Below are 19125 nucleotides of genomic sequence, written 5' to 3' on the forward strand. Positions count from 1 at the left end.
GGCTTTCCTCCCAGCTGAGCTGCACTGCCAGGTCTTTTAGGAATAGATGGGTGACAGACAAAGAACCCACATGCTGTTGTGGAGAACATCTAAAAGGGGATGCTCTGTTTGTTGCTACATCTGGCATTTCCCTCCCAAAGGGACTTTAAATCTAATCTCATAGTATGTTAGGGAATAGTATAAGCCTGTTGGGACTTGTACAATGTTAAGTCCATAAGCTGTGAAACAAAGGCATCTGTCACTCAGCCTGCATATGGACCTGGACAAGAAACCCGTCTTCCTCCTGCCCTCCCTGTGAATGTGCTAATCCTAGTGAGCGCAGGAGTGGGCCCCATAAAATGAGGAATTCACTCTTTGGGGGAGCAAGAAGAGAGAAAAAGAAGTCTCTTCTACATGCAGCAAGGTTTTCCTGTCACAGCACTCCTGCCGGTTCGCTCCCGTTGGGTTTGGCACCATGATGTGCTGTTTGAGAAATGCAGCCTTGTTTTTCAAACAACATGTCCTTCCAGGTGGCACTTGGCCCATTCAGGCTGCATTGTAACTGGAGAGCACTGCGATGTCCTGGAAAGAGCCTGCTCTTGTTCTCTCACACGTGTGTTTGGGAAGAACCAAGGACACACCAGTCCTTCAAAAGGGGGGAAAAACCATTTTGGACTAGAAATTCATGCTGTTTTCCTGGTCTTGATGTGCTTGTGCTCCCTGACACTTCCTTGCTCTGAAAACTGCTTTGCTGTCCTCTCTTGTGGGCTATGCAACTTGTCACCAAGCCACTGTGGAGGATGAATGTTGGGATGCTGGAACTGTGGTGGGATGCATGGTCAGTGCTGCCTGTTAAATGGTCCCGAGGGTGGGTTTGGCGCTCATGGACAGCAGAGGCACTGCTACGAACTGTGCACCCCCCAGGTCTACCTCGCGGCGGGGGCGCCCAGGTCTACCTCGCGGCGGGGGCGCCCAGGTCTACCTCGCAGCGGGGGGCGCCCAGGTCTACTTCGCAGCGGGGGGCGCCCAGGTCTACTTCGCAGCGGGGGGCGCCCAGGTCTACCTCGCAGCGGGGGGCGCCCAGGTCTACCTCGCAGCGGGGGGCGCCCAGGTCTACCTCGCGGCGGGGGGCGCCCAGGTCTACCTCGCGGCGGGGGGCGCCCAGGTCTACCTCGCGGCGGGGGCGCCCAGGTCTACCTCGCGGCGGGGGCGCCCAGGTCTACCTCGCGGCGGGGGCGCCCAGGTCTACCTCGCAGCGGGGGGCGCCCAGGTCTACCTCGCAGCGGGGGGCGCCCAGGTCTACCTCGCAGCGGGGGCACCCAGGTCTACCTCCCAGAGGAGGTAGCTGCTCGCTCTTCATTGTCCTCTGTGCCTGGGGCAAGACATACTGCAGTCATCTTCTCTTGGTCCCTTGTGTACTTTTTGGACAGTCTTTCTCTCGGGCATAGACCCAAAGGACTTGCTGTCCTGCCGAGGACATGAAAATTTGTCTCCCCATCCTCCAGGCTAAAGCCAGTTCTTGCTGCCTTTCTGCTCTTGTCCTGGCAGGACTCTGGTGTCCTAAGCACAAGGAGTCTGTGTCCAGGCTCCTGAGCCTGTTTTGGGGCTTTTTTTGGCCCTTTCATCAAATAACACTCGTGTGGGAGTTGAATTATGGCCTGACAAAACTGTCTGGTTGGGTCTCCACAAAGAAAAGCTCTACAGAACAAACCAGCGTGCGTGGAGAGGCAGATGAGGCAGTTGAGTCTTAGGAGCATCATGTCTAGGGCTGCTCTAGCATCAGCTGAGGTTTCCAGCACAAAAATACATGCTATTAGCTGGTAGCACACACAGCATCAGTGTGGTGCAGCCCTGCTGTGCATGCCCAGGCACGCTGTGCGTGTCTCCTCCCGTGCATGGGCATGCTGCACAGGACAGCCCTCTGGCTTTGCTCATGCTGGGTGACCCTGCTCAGTAAGGGGCCCCCAGCCATGCCCCACTCCTGACAATCCACAGTGACCCCTTGTCCTGGCTTCTTGTGGGGTCTGGAGCCAGGACAGGGCTGCTGCAGCTCCCACAACATGCCAAAGATCTGCCAAGCCCAGGCAGGTGGCTGGAGTCGTGTGGTTCTTTTGCTGTAAACAGAAATCTCAGCTAAAGGCTGGTGTGCCCAGCTGTATGATATCTTGCACATGGTTGTACCTGAGACCTGGCTCATGGCTCTGTAGCCATCGTCCACAACCTGCTTTTCTCCTTGTGACACTACAGTGAGGACTTTTCCTGGGCTGTGAATGCACTGTCACCTCCCGAGCCTTTCACCCCTTCTTCCTCTGTCTGCTTCATCCCCTCTACAATTCTACATGTAAAGCCATGACCCCTGTAACAGCGAGGAGGTGCAGGGCTGGCTGCATCCCTCACCCTGCCATGCCCTATCCTTTGGGCTTGCCCAAGGGAGGATGCACCCAGGTCCCACCTGTGGGCATGAACCAGAAGGGGAATATTCAGGGTATTTCTGTTAACCTGTAGCCAGGAGAGAGCTGCCAAGCAGGCCACACTGAAACCTGAAGCGGCTGTTTTTCCTGAGACTCAGTGCTTGGCAGGGAGAGCGGACAGACAAGCGGCAGAGCTGGGAGGGATGCGAGTGCCCTGAGGGGCTGCCCAGGGAAGGTGCTTGGGGAAGGTGTGTTGGCTTACCTGTTTGGGGATTCATCTCCATGTTCTCCTTGTCCGAGGGGAGCTGAGAGAAGGCTGGGGTCATTGCTGACCCTTCTGTCTTTATGTGTGACTCTTCACTTGGTCACCCTCCTTGCACCGTGTACTGAGCATCTCCTTCAGCAGAGACAAACAACAGGCTGGCTTACCCCTTGCGTTACTCTAAACAGTCAGGAGATGGTCCGAGTGTCCCTCATGGTTTGGCCACCGCAGCTTTTGGCTGAGCCAGCCTGGCCAGCAGTGCTGGCCCTGCCTGGACCTTTTTTCCTTTATAGCTCAGCGTTATCTCAAGGTCTCTGGTGCCGCAGCCGGTGCTGTGTTTGCCTTGACTTGCAGCACCTGCCTGCCAGCCGGTCACTTCCCACCCATCTCCCTCCCACTCCTGGCTGGTGGCTTGGGACTCTGGGGGGTGCAGGAGTCCTCGGGGTGGGGGCAACTGCAAATCAGTCCCAGTGCTGCCAGCCCCAGGGGTGTGAGGAGAGCAGGTAACAGGGGAAGTTGTGCAGCGTGGGATGGTGGGAGAGATACCCAGGGGCATCTGTCCCATCACCTTTGCTTCCCCATCCCCATTGCCTTGCTGCTAGGGCAGGGCTGGGTGTCACACTGAATTAGGGACCAGGGCACTGTCCCAGCTGGGGTCCGTGCTGCCAGGACTGGTGCTGGATGCAAGGCTGAGCTCTGCCCTGCCCTGCGCACGCAGCATCAGCCACTCCAGCCGCAGGGCGCGCCAAGACTTCATCCGAAGCTCAGATGCTGTTAAAAATAGATCAGTCGTGAACCGGTTTCCTCCTCCTTGGTTCCTGGCCTGAGAGCTCATTCCTCTCTCTGGGCTGGCTTTGAAGCTCTCTGGATGCTGCAAGACGCAGGCTGCATGCCAGCCTGCCATTGCAAGGGAGGCTTGGAGAGCCGAGAGCTGCATAAACGTTATAGGTGGCATAGCTGTCCCCAAAATATTTAGTGATTAGTGAGTGCTTTCTCCCCAAAAAAGGCATCACTGGAAAAATAATTTGCTAAATAAATGGGGAGACAAAGCTTGGATAGAAGGGACTGTTTGCTCCTTGATGGTGTTCCTGGGAGGGGGCGCAGGCACCCGAGTGGTCCTGGCCACAAACCAAAGCTCGCCTCAGCCCCACGGCTTCCTAGAAAGTGGCTGTAGGGCTGCAGCCTCCTGGCAGCCTGGTACCATCCCGGCAGCCCCACCGCCAGCTCCATGGCAGCTCCTGACACCTGCTGCGGAGCTGCGTGTCCCAGGTGCCTGGGCTGCTCATGCACCCCATGAAAAGGCTGTGTCTCTCACTTTGAGGCTGGTATTCTGGATCCCAGTTTCCTCTTGTAGCCCTTTTCTGTCCTTCTGCTTCTTCAATATCATTTTTCAGGTGCAAACACTGAGTCTGGAGACAATCTTAAGATGCAGCTGTGAAACCTATTATCAGCATCACTGCTATCAAATACATGAGGTTCAGGGCTGCACGTAACCACTGAGTAATTAAGTGGCAGCCCTAGTGATGAATTACAGCTGAGACCTCCTGGGGCTAAATAAATATCGGCTGATAACTGCTGATAAAATGAATTTCCGTGTGCTTTTTTTAAAAGCACCCTTCTAGTATCTGTGCCCGATTGCGGCGCTGCACGTCTCCTGGGGGAAGCCACATTAACTGTGGAATTTCCCACCCCCAGCACCTTGGGTTTCCAACCAGACCTGGAATAAAAATAAACCAAATAAATCCATGTCCCTGCAGAAGTCATGCAGGGAAAGGCAATGCAATGCAGAGGTGGGTGGGGAGGGAGACAAGTGACAATCTGAGGTTTTGGGTAACCAGTCTAAATATCTTTTCCTCCAACTATCCTGCCTCAAACGCATGAAAAGACTGTGGAGGGGGGTGCAGAACATCTCTTGGAAAAGCCAGCAAGAATGGGAGAGCTGCGAGGCACTGGTGACAGAGTGGTGGGGTCCCCCAGGGTGACATGAAGGACAGCAGCGGGCTGGTGCTGCTTCACCCAGCACCTGCGCAGAGGAATGGGTGTAATCCCATCTGTGCGGGTTCTGCGGAACCCTGTGCCTGCAGAGGCTTCAGCTCTCCAAAGGCACTTTGGAAAAAGGCAGAAAATAGATTTATGGAGCTTCTTGGGAAAATGATCTTTGCCAGGGACTTTGAGAGACTTGTGAGCCACACTTGTCTGTGCTGGCGTTTCATCTGGAGGCTTCTGTTCCCGTAGGGAGGGAGCGTCAGGAGGGCCGGTGCTCCATGGCCCCGGGTGCAGCTTTCCCACTCTTGGGCTGGCTGTGGAGAGCAGCCGCACCGCCACAGAAAAAGCATTTGGCTGAACATCCCATCCGACTGCTTTGCAAGTGAAAATAAGGCTTGTCCCATGGCCAGCTCCACCCAGAGCAGAAAATCAGATCCTTTGGCAGATCGTTGCTACTGTAATGAAATTTAGCTGTGCTGAGACTGCCAGTCCTTGAATGGGAAAAGTCCCACGTGGGTTCAGAGAATTTTGGGAATGGATCTGTCAAAACTGCTGCTGCTCGAGGTTTTTGGTGCTGCCTGGGGGCAGCCGCTGCAGGTGAATGTCACGCTGTGGCTCAGCCCACTCTCAGCACTGATTGCACATCATCTTCTCCCTGCAGCAATTCCCCCCAGCCCTGGAATCGTGTGGTCTTGCAGAATCATGATGAAGCTCCTGCCCGTTGCCCCTCTCCTCCTGCTTCTCCTGATGACGCTGGAAGCCAGACCAAAACCTGCAGGTGAGCCCCAGCCAGTGGGAATTGCTACAGGAGAGAGAAGCAAAAGCATTGGGGTGATGAAGCCCTCAGGGGACAGCTTTCTGCTTAGAGGTGGGGAGACCTGATGCTTCTTCTTTGGAGGCATCCCCAGGAGGATGGAGGATCCCCCCAGGAGTGGGACCCAAACTCCCCGGTGCTGCCCAGGGGAGCAGGAGCCCAAGTCTGGCTCCAGAACGGTGGCTCTGGTGCCACTTACTCTGGGCACGTCCTCAGCCTTGGCACAGCCCAGCTCAGGGGTTGTCACCCTCCTGCCCATGGGTTTCAATCTCGGCAGGAGGCACAGATGTGAGGGGAACCCCCTCCCTGTGCATCTCTGCTGATGGGGGGACAAAGCAAACCCAGGGGCACCAGCCTCACTCCTCCCAGGGCAGAGTTTAAAAACAGTGAAGGCGCCAAATGGAGAAAGGAGCCAAATATGTCTCGGAGACGTTTGCAGCAGTTGAGATGACAGTTCAGGTCTGGGCATCATCCCAGGGGACTCAAAGTGTTTGCTTATCCTTAGGGCCAAATTCTCCCAGGCTTGGTTCTGCAGAAGCCAAGCAAAATATATTCATTGGCATTTAACTTGCTAAACATTCTCCTGGTTTGCACTGGAAGTAGCATCCATATGTCCAAGAGAGGCTTCTTGGCTCGATCCCCGCCGTGTGCATGCCCTTAGCTGTGCATTTCACTGTCTCATGTTATTTCCTTAAAAAAACCCAAACAACAAACACAAACAAACAAACAAACAAACCCAAACAACAAAGGAAGCCCTGGTTTTAGGCAGAAACTGGCAAAATGCAGTAAAAACCAGGGGAGGCTGGAGCTGCAAGGGGAACAGGAGAATTGCCCTGAGCAGCGTTTTCCTGCGTGGCAGCACAGCCCATGTGGCGCAGAGGTCTGGAGCAGGAGCTGCAGCTTGCAGAGGACAGCGTGGAGCACAGGGCTGTTTTACACTTTGGTGCTCTGATTTGCTGCAGAGATAAAGACCCTGCTGCCTAAACCCGTGCCTAAGCCTTGCCAGAGAGGATGCTGACAGCCAGAGGGGTGTTTCTGCAGTCCCTGGGGCTGTTGGCTGTGGAAATACAGGGAGCAGGAGCTGGGTCTGGCTGCAGGAACAGTGCTGGGAAGGAGGGGACATTGCCATTCCCCACAGCCCCACAGCCAAGGCACATCTCCCTTACTCTGCCAGCACCCTCCATGTGTTTGTATGGCAGTGGGAAGGTGCTGGTCTGTGGGGGCTGCCCAGACCTGTCCTCCGCATCCCCCACTGAGCACCACTCAAGACACACAGCAGGGATGTCTCCGCTCCCAGCTCTGTTTATCACAGGTGGCCACGAGACTGAACCATCTCTTTGTTCCCTTCCAGCCCTGAAGTGCCGGACGGGTCCCATGGACATCGTGTTTGTGATCGACAGCTCCCGCAGTGTGCGGCCCTTCGAGTTCGAGACCATGCGGCAGTTCATGATGGACATCATCGGCAGCCTGGACGTGGGCCCCAATGCCACACGAGTGGGGGTGATCCAGTACTCCAGCCAGGTGCAAAACATCTTCTCCCTCAAGACCTTCTTCACACGAGCAGACATGGAGAAGGCCATCAACAGCATCGTCCCGCTGGCCCAGGGCACCATGACGGGGCTGGCCATCCAATACGCCATGAACGTGGCCTTCACCACGCAGGAGGGCGCACGCCCTCTGCACAAGAAGATCCCCCGCATTGCCATCATCGTGACAGATGGACGACCCCAGGACCGTGTCACCGAGGTGGCCACCCAAGCCCGGAATGCTGGCATCGAGATCTACGCTGTGGGCATCCAGCGGGCAGACATGAACTCTCTGCGGGCCATGGCCTCGCCGCCGCTGGAGGAGCACGTCTTCCTGGTGGAGTCCTTCGAGCTCATCCAGCAGTTTGGGAAGCAGTTCCAGGACAAGCTCTGCGGTGGGTGAGAGCTGTGGCTGTGGGGTGTGAGGGTGGCCCTGGTGCCAGCTTCTCACCTGGGTTAGAAGGTGACCTTCAGAGGGGTGTTTGGGGTGGCTGCCCTCTCTAGGAGCAGCATGGACAGGGAAAAAGCCTCCCCAATGAGGTGCTGGGACAGGTGGCCTTTCCTCTTGCTCACCTTTCCTGGGGTGAGATAAGGAATGTTTTGAAAGCATCACAGGCCAGCACTTTTCTTCTCCTGTGCCTGGTAGCTCTGCCCCGAGCCAGGGCATTGTGGCAGCAGTAATGGGCATATTGGAGAGCAGGAAATGTGGAGCTCGTTTCCCTAGGTGTGACAGGGATGGGTGACACGTCCCAGAGCCCTGTGTACATTTTGATGTGGCTCTAGCAGGGTCTCCCTCCTATGCAGACACGTGCATGGCATCTGCTGCATGCACATTTGTGTTTAATAAACCCTTGGCCGTGTGGTTTTGCTCTGGAGCTTCCGGCCGGTGTTGGCTGGGAGCCGGGGGCTGACTTGCACTGTGGCCATGCTGGTGTGGGTCAGGAGCTCGCAGGCTGGGACCTGTCTGTCCCCTGCCATGCTGGCAGGCTTTGCGGTGACCTGGCACCGCAGCGGGCTGGCACAGCCTTGCTGACATGCTTCAGCATCTGTTGAAGGGCAGAAGGCAGCTGCCAGCATCTGTCAGGCAGCGTCTCCCAGCCAGGGGCGCATGGGTGCCCCTGTGTCAGTGCCATGGGGAGTCCCTCCTTGCTGGGGGCCCGGGGCTGACCAGATGGTGTCCCCCAGGACCCTGATATTTTCCTGCACTTGATGCCTTTGCTTACAACGTCCTGCCCGCCACCTGCCTACCCTTGTGCCTGCTTCCTAACAGGGCCCATTGTGATAGGACAAGGGATGATGGTTTTAAACTAAAGGAGGAGAGAATCAGGCTAAACATGAGGAAGAAATTTTTTACACTGAGGGTGGCAAGACCCTGGCCCAGGTTGGCCAGAGAGGTGGTGGATGAACCATCCCTGGAGACATCCCAGGCCAGGCTGGACGGGGCTCTGAGCAACCTGAGCTGGTGAAGATGTCCCTGCTCATGGCAGGAGTTGGACTGGGTGGGCTTAGAAGGTCCTTACAACCCAAACTATTCTGTGATTCCCAGCCAGCTCTGCAGGCTCCTGGATGCATGGACACACAGACCTGGCTCCTTCAGCACATTCTGGCTGATCTCAAGCTTTTGCTTACTCAGCTCAAGCTATCGACAGTGTCAGTTAATATTGAGTGCTGATTTAGTGCTTGGGTAGATCTGAAAGCCGAGGCGGTGCAGGAACCTTCCCCACACGGTGTTCATGTCTGTGTGCTGGAAATCAGCAGGTGAGCGCTGGGGCTGGAGGAACTGGGGCTGTGCAGGTCACCCCGGTGGCTTCAGCTGCAGGGACAGGGTGTGTGCCGGAGCTGGGATCCCCCCGTATCTGGCCTGTTCTTGAGCCTCTCTGATGACCTTTCTGTCTTGCAGGGGTGGACATGTGCGTGGAGCGGGAGCACGGCTGCCAGCACAGCTGCATCAGCACCCCTGGCTCCTTCTACTGCGAATGCAACCCAGGCTACAGGCTCAACATGGATGGAAGAACCTGCTCCCGTAAAAACTGTTTTATTATCCTAACTCTTGTAGAGGACTTGTAGTGACAGGTCTCATAAAAGGCAGCTGAAAAGCAGCAGAGGACACTGCAAGGCCAGCAGCAGCCTGGGTGCTCTGTGCCTGCAGCCTCAGGCCTGTAATGGCTGCGGGTGATGCTCAGCATTGCTAAATCTTGGTCACCTCTCTGCGATGGGACACTTGTGGCTCATGTGAACACAGTGGGCTGCCTGTCACCTGGCAGTGGGTACAGGACGATGCATATCCCAGCCACCCAAACGCACAGTGCTTTGGCTCTGTATTTTGAATACAAAGCTGTTATTAGTTTGTTCTGCCTACTGCCCCGGAACTTTTCTTTCTTGTCTCAGGGTGCTGGGAGGTCCCTCACAGCCCCGGGGAGATGGGGACAGGAGGGTGATGGGTGTCCTGTTCCCCTGCAGCCATTGATGCCTGTGCAGACGGGAGACACGGCTGTCAGCACCACTGCGTCAGCGCTCACGGGTCATACTCCTGCCGCTGCCGCGCGGGTTACTACCTCAACCAGGACAAGAGGAGCTGCACGAGTAAGTGTCCCTCTCCTTTCCTGTCCATTCATTTGCTTCTCACCCCCTCCCTCCTCCTCCTGTCTCTCCCTTTCTGCCCACCCCTCTCCTTCTCTCACCAGTGATCGATTACTGCAGCTTTGGGAACCACAGCTGCCAGCACGAGTGTGTGAGCATCCCCAGCGGGCACTACTGCCGCTGCCGCAGCGGCTTCACGCTGCAACCCGACGGCAGGTCCTGCAGGGGTACGTCCTGGCATGGCATCGCGGCCAATTTCTCTATGTCCTGCTTGGTCCCCAGGGGAAGGGCTGTGGGGTGGGGATAACCCTGTGCCCTTGGCTTGTCTTCCAGCCACTGACCTCTGCAATGGGGTGGATCACGGCTGCGAGTTCAAGTGTGTGAGCACGGAGGGTTCTTACCACTGCGTGTGCCCTGATGGCCAGCAGCTCCAGGCTGACGGCAAGGCGTGCAGCAGTGAGTACCGGGACACGGCTCTGGGCTTACCTGAAACTAGGCTGGGAGTCTAAGTGTGGCTTTGAGCTGGGTTGGAGGGCAGAGAGCCAGATGGGCTTGGGGGAGCACCCTGGCTGCTGCAGGGATGGGTGCCAGTGTGTGTACTCAGAAGAAGCAACAGGAGCTTTGAGGAAAGGTTCAGGAATAGGATGACCTAGGGGGGATTTTCAGGGGACGCTGGGGTAGCAGTGGAGGTTTTTGGGCTGAGATTTCTGGGCACGCTTTGCTCCGCTTCCCAGCCTCACCCTGGCTGCAGGTCCAGGGGGTCCATGAGGTGTCCTGAAGCCCACCAACCATGCTCCAGCGCTGGGAATCTTCACCCCAAGGCCAACCCTGGCCAGGCTGGTCCCTTCTCACCTTTCCTTTGTGCCCACAGAGTGTGGGTCTGGACACGTTGACCTGGTGATGGTGATTGATGGCTCCAAGAGCGTCCGACCCCAAAACTTTGAGCTGGTGAAGCAGTTTGTGAACCGCATTGTGGACCTGCTGGAGGTGTCCCCCCACGGCACGCGCGTGGGGCTGGTGCAGTACTCCAGCCGCGTCCGCACCGAGTTCCCCCTCAACAAGTACCACAGCGCGGACGAGATCAAGAAGGCAGTGATGGAGGTGGAGTACATGGAGAAAGGCACCATGACTGGCCTTGCTCTCAAGCACATGGTGGAGCACAGCTTCTCTGAGCTGGAAGGTGCCAGGCCTCTCTCCCATAATGTCCCCAGAATTGGGCTTGTCTTCACGGATGGGCGCTCCCAAGATGACATCTCCGAATGGGCCAGGAGAGCAAAGGAGTCAGGTAGGGGGGCTGGGGAACCCAAATTACAGTGCTTTGGGCATCCCAGGATGGTTCCTCAGGGTGACTGGCTCTGGGGCAGGCTGCAGCATCCAGCCTTGGGGTGCTCCATCGCCCAGGTCAACAGGACAGATGTGCTTCTGCCATGGTTACAGGGTGCTGGGAGCAGCATCCTTTGTGCAGCAGCCTGCACCATGGCAGTGCTGCTGTGCTCCTGCCTGTCCTTCCCAAATTCCTGCTGTGCATTTGGGAAGCCCGGGGGGAATCCTGCATCCTCAGCTTTGCTTCCTCTGGTCTTGGGGCTGCTTGATGCGGGGTGGCCGGTGCAGTGCTCAGGATCCATCTTTGCCACACAGGGATTGTCATGTTTGCCGTGGGCGTTGGTAAGGCTGTGGAAGAGGAGCTGAGAGCAATTGCCTCTGAACCGGTGGAGCAGCACTTCTCCTACTCGGCGGACTTCACCACCATGACCCACCTCGTGGAGAACTTCAAGCTGAACATCTGTCCAGGTGGGTGCCCCTGGCCACAGCGGGGGGCTCGGATTTGAGCCAGGGGAACCCTTCTCTCCCTGCAGAGCTGGGGAGGTGGTTTGTATGTCTGTCACCCTGTGTCACATAGCCCAGGGTTGAGCTGGCCTGCTGTCAGCCTAGGCTGTCTCTGGATCTCACCAGGCTTGTTGTGGGTATAGAGGTGGTTCTCAGGGAGGGATTTGGAAGAAGAGAAGGTGAAGTTTGGGGGTTTAATGCAAAAGTGAGGTTTATGTGGCCATCCCAGTGCCGTACATGGGCAGAGGCTGGGGTTATGCTATGCCTGAAGAGATGCTGCCCCAGCTCCAAGGGTGGCCCATCTCCTCCAGATCTGTGCTTCTGTCGCTGGGTGCAGGAGGACCACACTGGGTTACTGTGAGGGTCTCCCTGCCCCGCGACAGGCTGGGGCTCCCCAGAGCTCTTGAAAACCCCAGGGGCTCCCATGGGGCTGCACATATGAGGTCAGCATCTCCCCTGCCACCCCAGCTCGAAGGAGAGCCAAAGCTCCACACTGGCTGTCCTCAGCACGCTGTGACCACGTGTGCAGCAGCTCTGCGGGATGCCTGGTGGGATGCCTGGCAGCCAGCCTGCTGGGCTAGCAGGGATGCAGCCTGGCAAAAAGGCGCGAGGCTGCAAGAAGAGGGGAAAATGGGGTGAAAGCCCCAGAGGGTGGCATTAGTGACAAGGGACTCGTGCTATGCGGGAGGAGGGGAAGAACCAGGCACCGTGGGGCTGTGCTTCTGACTGTCCCCAAACCCCTGGTTGCAGAGGAGAGCAAAGGCGAGACGGAGTTCCGCAGCCCGTGTGAGTGCGAGGCGCTGGTGCAGTTCCAGACGAACACTGTGGCCATCCTGCAGAGCCTGACCGAGAAAAATATCCTTTACGTGATACCTGGGCTTGCCAGGGTGCGGGGCAGCCTGGGGGCAGACCGCACACAGGGAAGGGAGGGATGGGTAAATGGGAATGGGGAAAATGTTAGGCTCCTTCAAGGGTGAAAAACCCTTTGCCCACCAGACCGTCTGGCTCACAGTTTCCTTAGCATGTTTACTTGCTCAGATGACAGCCAGACTCGAAGATTTGGAGAAACAGATTGCCAAAAAGAAGTGATCCTTGCAGAGGGCTGCTGCGCTCAGATGGGACACGGGGTCGTACAGTAGCTGCGTGGCATTGTTATTGCTAGGTTATTGTAAAGCATCAGTGTTTGTTCTTGTACCGCAAAATCCCAAGGGGGATGTGGAGTGTATTTAAAAAAAAAAAATATCCTAAAAAAAAAACCAAAAAGAACTTGAGCGGAAACCCCTGCTGCGGAGCCAAGGGGTTCAGCCATCACTGTTGCCTTGTTCCTCTGAACTGGCTGGTCTGGGTGAGATGGACACGTGTGTGGGCAGGCTGGGCTTTGGACGAGGAAATGTGACACCCGGCCTTTTCCCAAAGTGGCTGGATTTAAACAGCCCCTGTGCAGCCCCCCCAGTGCCCAGCAAGCTGCTTTGCAAGAGAAAACATCATCCTGAGAGCTTCTGCCGTCTCAGTATCTGCTGCCAAGCAGCGGAGCAGGGAGAGCTGGTGCCATGGGCAGAGCACAGGGCTGTCTGCAGAAAGCGGGTGTCAGGAATGGGCAGATCTCCTTGCCCTTGTTTTGGCAGAATTGTTTCAAAATCGGTCTTTATCTTGTTTGGTCTTTTATCACATAGCAAAATGGTACTAATTCATTCTATAAATATCTATGTGTGTGTGTGTGTGTATATATATATATATATTTTGAGAGCAGGGTAGTGCTATTTTTAAACACTTCTTTTATATATAGAAAATTCTATCCTGACAATAAACACCCTGAAGATTTGTATGACGCATCTCTCTGCTTTTGCCTGGGCTGTTGGGGCATCTCTGCATCAGAAGAGAGGCCTCTGGCTTTTGCAAAGGCCCCTGTCCTTAGGCTCCAGGAATCCTTTGGGAAAACCCTTGCTCTGTGGGCACCCCAGGATGCCACAGACCAGCCATGGCTGGAGGAAGCCAGCATGGCACGGGCACTTTGTCACCGTCTCCAATGTTTGCTGTGCAGTTTGTGCTTATCGGAGCACCGGGAGCTCGGTGCCTGCTTTATGGGGGTGTAAACGTGCCAAGTCAGGGATGCAGAGCCACTTACACCCATGGGGGATGTGGCCCTGGTGTGGTGACACGTCTGCCAGGGGCAGGAGAGCCAGCGAGCTGCCTGGCTGGCTGCACGGGGAGGGATGCTGAGGCAGTCAGGGACCCATCTCCTGCGGGTGCATGGTGCAGAGGTAGCTTTTGAATCACAGGACCCCACCTTGACGCAGCCCCACACTTCGGGGGGAGGACATCTGGACATCTCCACGTAGTCCTGTCTCCTGTGCACAGGCAGAGGCTGCTGGACAGGGACAATGACAGGTTTTTGGAGGGGTCTTTTATGTACCTACTTGGCTTGCTGGTCCCTTACCCAGGAGGTGAGAGCAAGGAAGGACTGAGAGGAGCTGTTGCTTCTGAACTGGCAAGTGGTGCAGGAGGGATTTGTGTGCCCTGGGGGAGCTCCCGGGAGGAGGAGGAGGAGGAGGGTGACAGCCCTGGGCTCACACCACATCAACACAACTCCCCCAGGGCGCTGTTAGTGCCTCCAGCTCCCACCTTGACCAGTTTGCTTTGCAAATTGTAATTTGTGGGGCTTGCTGGGGCTGCTTCAGGGAGAGGAACTGGAAACTGCTCAGGTATTCAATTTATGAGGCAAGGAGTAGCTTTTTCCACATGCAATCGAAAGCAGCGGTTCCCCAGCTCAGCATGCCGGTTTGATGGCTCGTGAACAGGGCTCTTGTCCTGGCTGTCATGGACTGGGACATTTGTAGCCTCATTATATCTGTTTACTGGGCTGGCAAATGAAACACTGCTGGTTAGCTCTGTGCATGGCCCTCCTGGCAGCCCCCTATCCCACCCATCAGCCCCATATCCCACCCATCAGCCCCATATCTCATCCGTGCACCCCCCCCGAATCCCTCTGTCCCTCTCATCTACCCCACAGCCCAGCAGACAGCCCTAAGGGGATTTAGGAAGGTGCTGGTGGTCACAAGCCACATCCAAGCCAGATCCTATTGCTACAGAGCACAGGGACCAACAACTCACAGCGGTGTTCTGCAACCCCAAAACTGGTGGCTGTGACTTCCCTGCTTTGTATGCAGCGCCCTAAAAATGCACAGAACCTGCAGGAAAAAAAAAATCATTAAAATGATAATAATTAAAAAAAAAAAAAAGTAATAAAAGGAAGTGGTTAGCTGAGTTTGGGATTTAATTACAGGCTTGATTAGAGCAGATAACAGCACACCCTGAGGGCATGATAAGCCTTAGTTGGCCCAGTATAATTTTTGCAAATATTAAGGGAAGTTGTAGACAAAGTGGAGCAGGGCTAGTGGTGGGATGGAGAGGCTGGATGAGGGCTGGAAGCACGGTGCGCCTGAGGGGGGGCAAAGCATCGGTGGGGAGGTGTGAGAGTGGAAGGGGGGGCACAGGAAAGGGCAGCAGGAGCTGGGCATCCGGGTTTTTGGGGAAGCATCCCCAGGACAGGCTGTGGGATTCCATCTGGGAGCAAGGCCATGTCTGCATGGTCCTGCAGAGCCTCATTAATGGCGTTTCACTAGATGGCACCAGATACCAGCGTTAATGAGGGTGTGCTGGGGACACCCTGTTCTCCCGGGCATCTGGAAGGGTGAGCGACGAATCCTCATCCATGAGCTGGGGGTGGGTGGATGGATGGAGCTCGGCATCAGGCTGAAAGCATTGCATCACCTGCTAGGGCACAGGGGCTGCTTGGTGGGGCACGGGGTGTCCCTTGGGTGCTTTGTGCACCCTGCTGAGGCTGGGGCTTGGCCATGGTCAAGCTCTGAGCTCGGGGACTGGGGGCTGCTGGTGTCACTTCTTGCCATCATGGGGTAAAACAAACCAGAGAGCCCTGGCCTGGCTGGGAAAATGCAGAATCAGCCGGCAGCATCCTCAGTGTTGCACAGCTCAGGCCTGGCTGCTTGGGGAGGAGGCTCACAAAGTGCTTTTCAGGGAGAAGAGAGCGAGCAGTGTGGGATGGGGACGGCTCTGCAGGACCCTGGGGCATGGGGTGCTGCACACACAGGGACTGCAGGCGGTCCTGTGCACAGAAATGCCATGATTTGGGTTATTCCATGGGAATTTGCAATAAAAGCAGATTTTAGACTTCTCCTGTATGGACAAATCACTATCAAAAGTTCTTCAGATGGATTTCTTTCCCCCCAGCTTCTCTGCAGCTGAATCAAGCCTTGTTCCTTGGTGTTTTCTCCTTTCTTAGAAGTGCTGCCCAAGCACCAGCTCAGCTGGATCCTGGCACCTGCTGGGAGCCCAGCACTGTCCTCTCTGGCCCCAGCAGCAGCTGGATGCCAAAGGATTGCTTAAAAATTAATCCAATGCTTGTATTTCTCATTAAAAGTGCTAAATTGTTGGTGCACGGCCCAGAAGGTCTATTTGGATTGGCTGAAAGCTCTCCTGGTTATTAAATAAACTACTACACAAGGAGCTAAATGCAGCCTCAGAATAATTAGGGAAACTGGGCAACAATTAACAAATATCCAGTCAGTTAAGGTCCAGTTAATATGGCTCATTGAAACATGAGCAGGGAACTCTGAGCAGGAAAGGGCACAGTGAGATGCCCACCATGCCCTGGAAGGAAAGTGGGGGCTCTGGGGGCTGGGGCAGAGTGATGGTGGGGGGATCAAGGTCTGCATGGAGCATGTAGGGGTGATGTCCAGGCTTTTTCTGCTCCTTGTCCTGCCTGTTGCAAAATCAGGGTCTGCCCCAGCCTGCCCTTCACAGGAGTAGGGGGTGTTTGGCCACAGGGTCCCTTCCCCTTCTGGGTAATTGCCAGCACTTGTTTCCAGCACAGCTCTGGTTTCTGTCAGCATCAGAAATCCCAAGGAAAAGCTCCAGAAACGTGTTACACAAGGTGAGGGGCACATTGACCCATTGGTGGGAAATGGAGTAATTTCCCATTGCCCAAGAGCACTTAAAACAGCTTTGCCCACATGGGGGGGTACAATCTCCTTGGGAGGAGAGGAGCAGATGGAGTCAGTCTGAAGGCTACTGAGATTTTTGCCATCTGAACAATGACCACAGCCCCTGATCCCTACAGCTGGGGCTCAGTCACCCTGTCCTTGTGCTGCACAGGGAATTCTGGCTGGTGACAGGGCTGTATGGAGTGAATGATCCTACCCTGGTGAGGCCAAACACTTTCTTCCAGTGCCAACCTGCTTCCAGCAGCCACTCAGAGAAGATGCTGGGGTTTGGGTGATCCCCATAGAGCTTGGGAAACACTCACCCTTGGCTAAGCCAAAGTTGCTTTCCCCACACTAGCTTATACTATTGGCTTGACAGGAGCCAGGAGGGTTTGGGGCAAGTTTCCTCTGAGAAAACCTCTGAGCACCATCCCTGGGAAGGCACAGGCAGCCCATGCTCTGGACCATTGCTGATGGGGATCATGCTGTAGGGTTTGGTTTGTGGGTCCACATGGAAGCAGGGTACTGAGGGAAACCACATAACAGACCCCCAGAAGGCAACACGGTGTGGTCACCACAACAGTATTTCCTGGAAAAGCGTCCCAGCCCAGGAGAGGAGAGAGCAGCCTCACCACCCCCAGCCTGCTTGGGCAATGATGCCCTTGACCGTCTCCCTTTGGCTTGTCTCTCAGCCCCAAGCGTGGTTGCAAGGGACAGTTGTGCAATGGAATAACTGCTTTCTGAGCAACTGAACAATCACATTTATATCTTGTGCAAAAAGCTTCCTGAAAACACCACGTAACGGCAGAGGAAAAATGTAAAAACATGGGCAAGCACCCAGCCCAACTTCCCACCCCTTCCCCTGAGAAGGGTTTAAATGCCAGTGTCCCCCAGCTCTCCACGCTCTCACCTCTCGGGTCGGGGCACCATGAAGACTGTGGCCGCCCTCCTCCTGGTGGGGATGCTCATCATCTGGACAGAGCTGCCGACAGGTACGAGATGACCTTGGATAAGGCGCAGGCCAGCTGTGTTTGCAGGGATGCTCTGGGATGGGAGAGGAGAGGGGCAATCACTGGGGAGCATCTCTCCTGTGTCCCTCAGCTGCCAGCAGCCTGGAGCAAACCTCTCCCTTCTCTCACAGGCAGCACCTGGTCCTGCCCACCCGTCCGCGTCACCTGTGCCCGGCCCAACCCACCCAACCGGTGCTACAGCAGCCGTCAGTGCCCCCCGAACCACAAGTGCTGCCCGTCCTCCTGTGGGACAAGATGCATCTCACGCCCATTTTTCCCCAGCCTCTCCCATGGTAGAGTCTTGGGATCCTACCTCCCTTCACCCACCTCCCTGGGTAGCAGAGGGGGGATATGGTGATGGTGGCTCTGGTCAGGCTGGTGGGATGTTTGATGGCCAAACAGGTGGGCTGGGGTTCCTCCAGGTACCAGACTCAACCTGTTGTTTTGTCTCCCTTTCCCCAGTGTGAGCTCCTGCTCCTAGGACAGACCAAGAGCCATCTCAGCATGCCCATGACCCCCAGCATCAAACAGCTGCCCACACCTTTGCTAAGGCTTGTCCTGCCCAATGCTGGCTGTCAGGAGGGTGGGGACAGCCACCAGCCCACACTCAGAGACCCCCTTTGCTCCAGGAGCACCCTGCTGACAGCTGCCGCACGGTGCCACAAGCCACCTGCTCACCCACCGCTGTTTTTACAAATAAAAAAGACCTTGTCCCAGGGATGTTTGTGATGTGCGACTCCTTTCCCCACCTCCTCCCGCCTCTCTTCAGGCTCACCCTGGCACATGCACCTGTAAATGTCTGCCTGGGTAAGAGGGTGAAAACAGTCCAGCTGCACACCTCGAGTGTGGGGAGGGGCTGGTTTGGGGCAGCAAATCCATCCAGAGGCGTGCAAACCCCAGGAGGAGATGGCTGGGAAGGGGCTAGAGCAAAATGTGTGGGATGCTTTAGGGGATGCTCCTGGTGGGCTGCAAGGGGCTCTGGAGAAGGCGTGTCCCCCCAGGCACACCCCGAGACAGGCAGGGCTTGGGGAAGGGGATGGACCCTGCCTGCCTGGGGGATGCAGAGAAGAGTGTTACATAGCGGTGCTGAGCCCCTTACCAAACCTAAGCTGTTGAGTAAAAATCTGCTGAAGAGAATTGCCCAGGAAATCCTTAAGCCAGGGCACAAAACCACAACTCTTACTGATTCTTGTAACTTTTGTACAGCTGAATGCCAGGGCTAAAAATCCAGGAAATGCTAAGAAACATCAGCAGGAGAAAGGGTGTGCAGGCTGAGGGACCTGCCCAGGGCAATAGCAGAGCCAGTTGTTGCCACCAGGCACGGCAGAGGCAGAGCATCACCCAGCAAACAGTGCCCACCAGACCTCCCCAGCCTTGTCACCTGGAGCCATGGCTGATGCCAGGCTTGCATGTCCCATCAGCATATTCTCAACAAGCAGACCCAGCCCAGATTGGGGGAGGACCCTGTTCTATCTGCACACACTAGAGAGAGCAAAGAGGAAAATCAGTGAGTGCTGGATGACAGGGAAAGGAGTATTTGGGTGTCTGGCTGGGAGGAGGCACTTTGCCTCCATTGCCTCCCAGCCCGGCAGCCCCCGCAGCCCCCCAGCTCCTGAGCCCCCGCATCCCCCGCCCAGGAGCAGCACTGCAGGCACTGCCCAAAAGGTGCCTGGTGCCAGAGCTGCTGCTGCACGAGGGCTGGGCTGATGATCCCCACCACCGGGCACAAG

The 19125-nt window shown here is 56.0% G+C and overlaps 1 protein-coding gene across 3 annotated transcripts in view; it reads left to right on the forward strand.

The window, feature by feature from the left end:
- The window catches only part of MATN4 (matrilin 4), a 25220-nt gene extending 12010 nt beyond the window's left edge, over positions 1-13210 (forward strand). For 2 of the 3 annotated variants that reach the window (XM_082065098.1, XM_082065097.1), the window contains 10 exons: positions 5300-5416; positions 6804-7373; positions 8879-9001; positions 9439-9561; positions 9663-9785; positions 9892-10014; positions 10430-10843; positions 11197-11349; positions 12136-12240; positions 12416-13210. In XM_082065098.1, coding sequence (XP_081921224.1) covers positions 5341-5416; positions 6804-7373; positions 8879-9001; positions 9439-9561; positions 9663-9785; positions 9892-10014; positions 10430-10843; positions 11197-11349; positions 12136-12240; positions 12416-12474 — 1869 coding nt within the window. In that variant the 5' untranslated portion in view covers positions 5300-5340 and the 3' untranslated portion in view covers positions 12475-13210. The remainder of the gene's footprint in view (positions 1-5299; positions 5417-6803; positions 7374-8878; positions 9002-9438; positions 9562-9662; positions 9786-9891; positions 10015-10429; positions 10844-11196; positions 11350-12135; positions 12241-12415) is intronic. The other variant, XM_082065099.1, reaches the window with a different exon arrangement.
- Positions 13211-19125: the final 5915 nt, after the last annotated feature.

Source organism: Streptopelia decaocto (genome assembly GCF_964273445.1).
Source record: "Streptopelia decaocto genome assembly, chromosome: 14".
NCBI classification, from domain to species: domain Eukaryota; kingdom Metazoa; phylum Chordata; class Aves; order Columbiformes; family Columbidae; genus Streptopelia; species Streptopelia decaocto.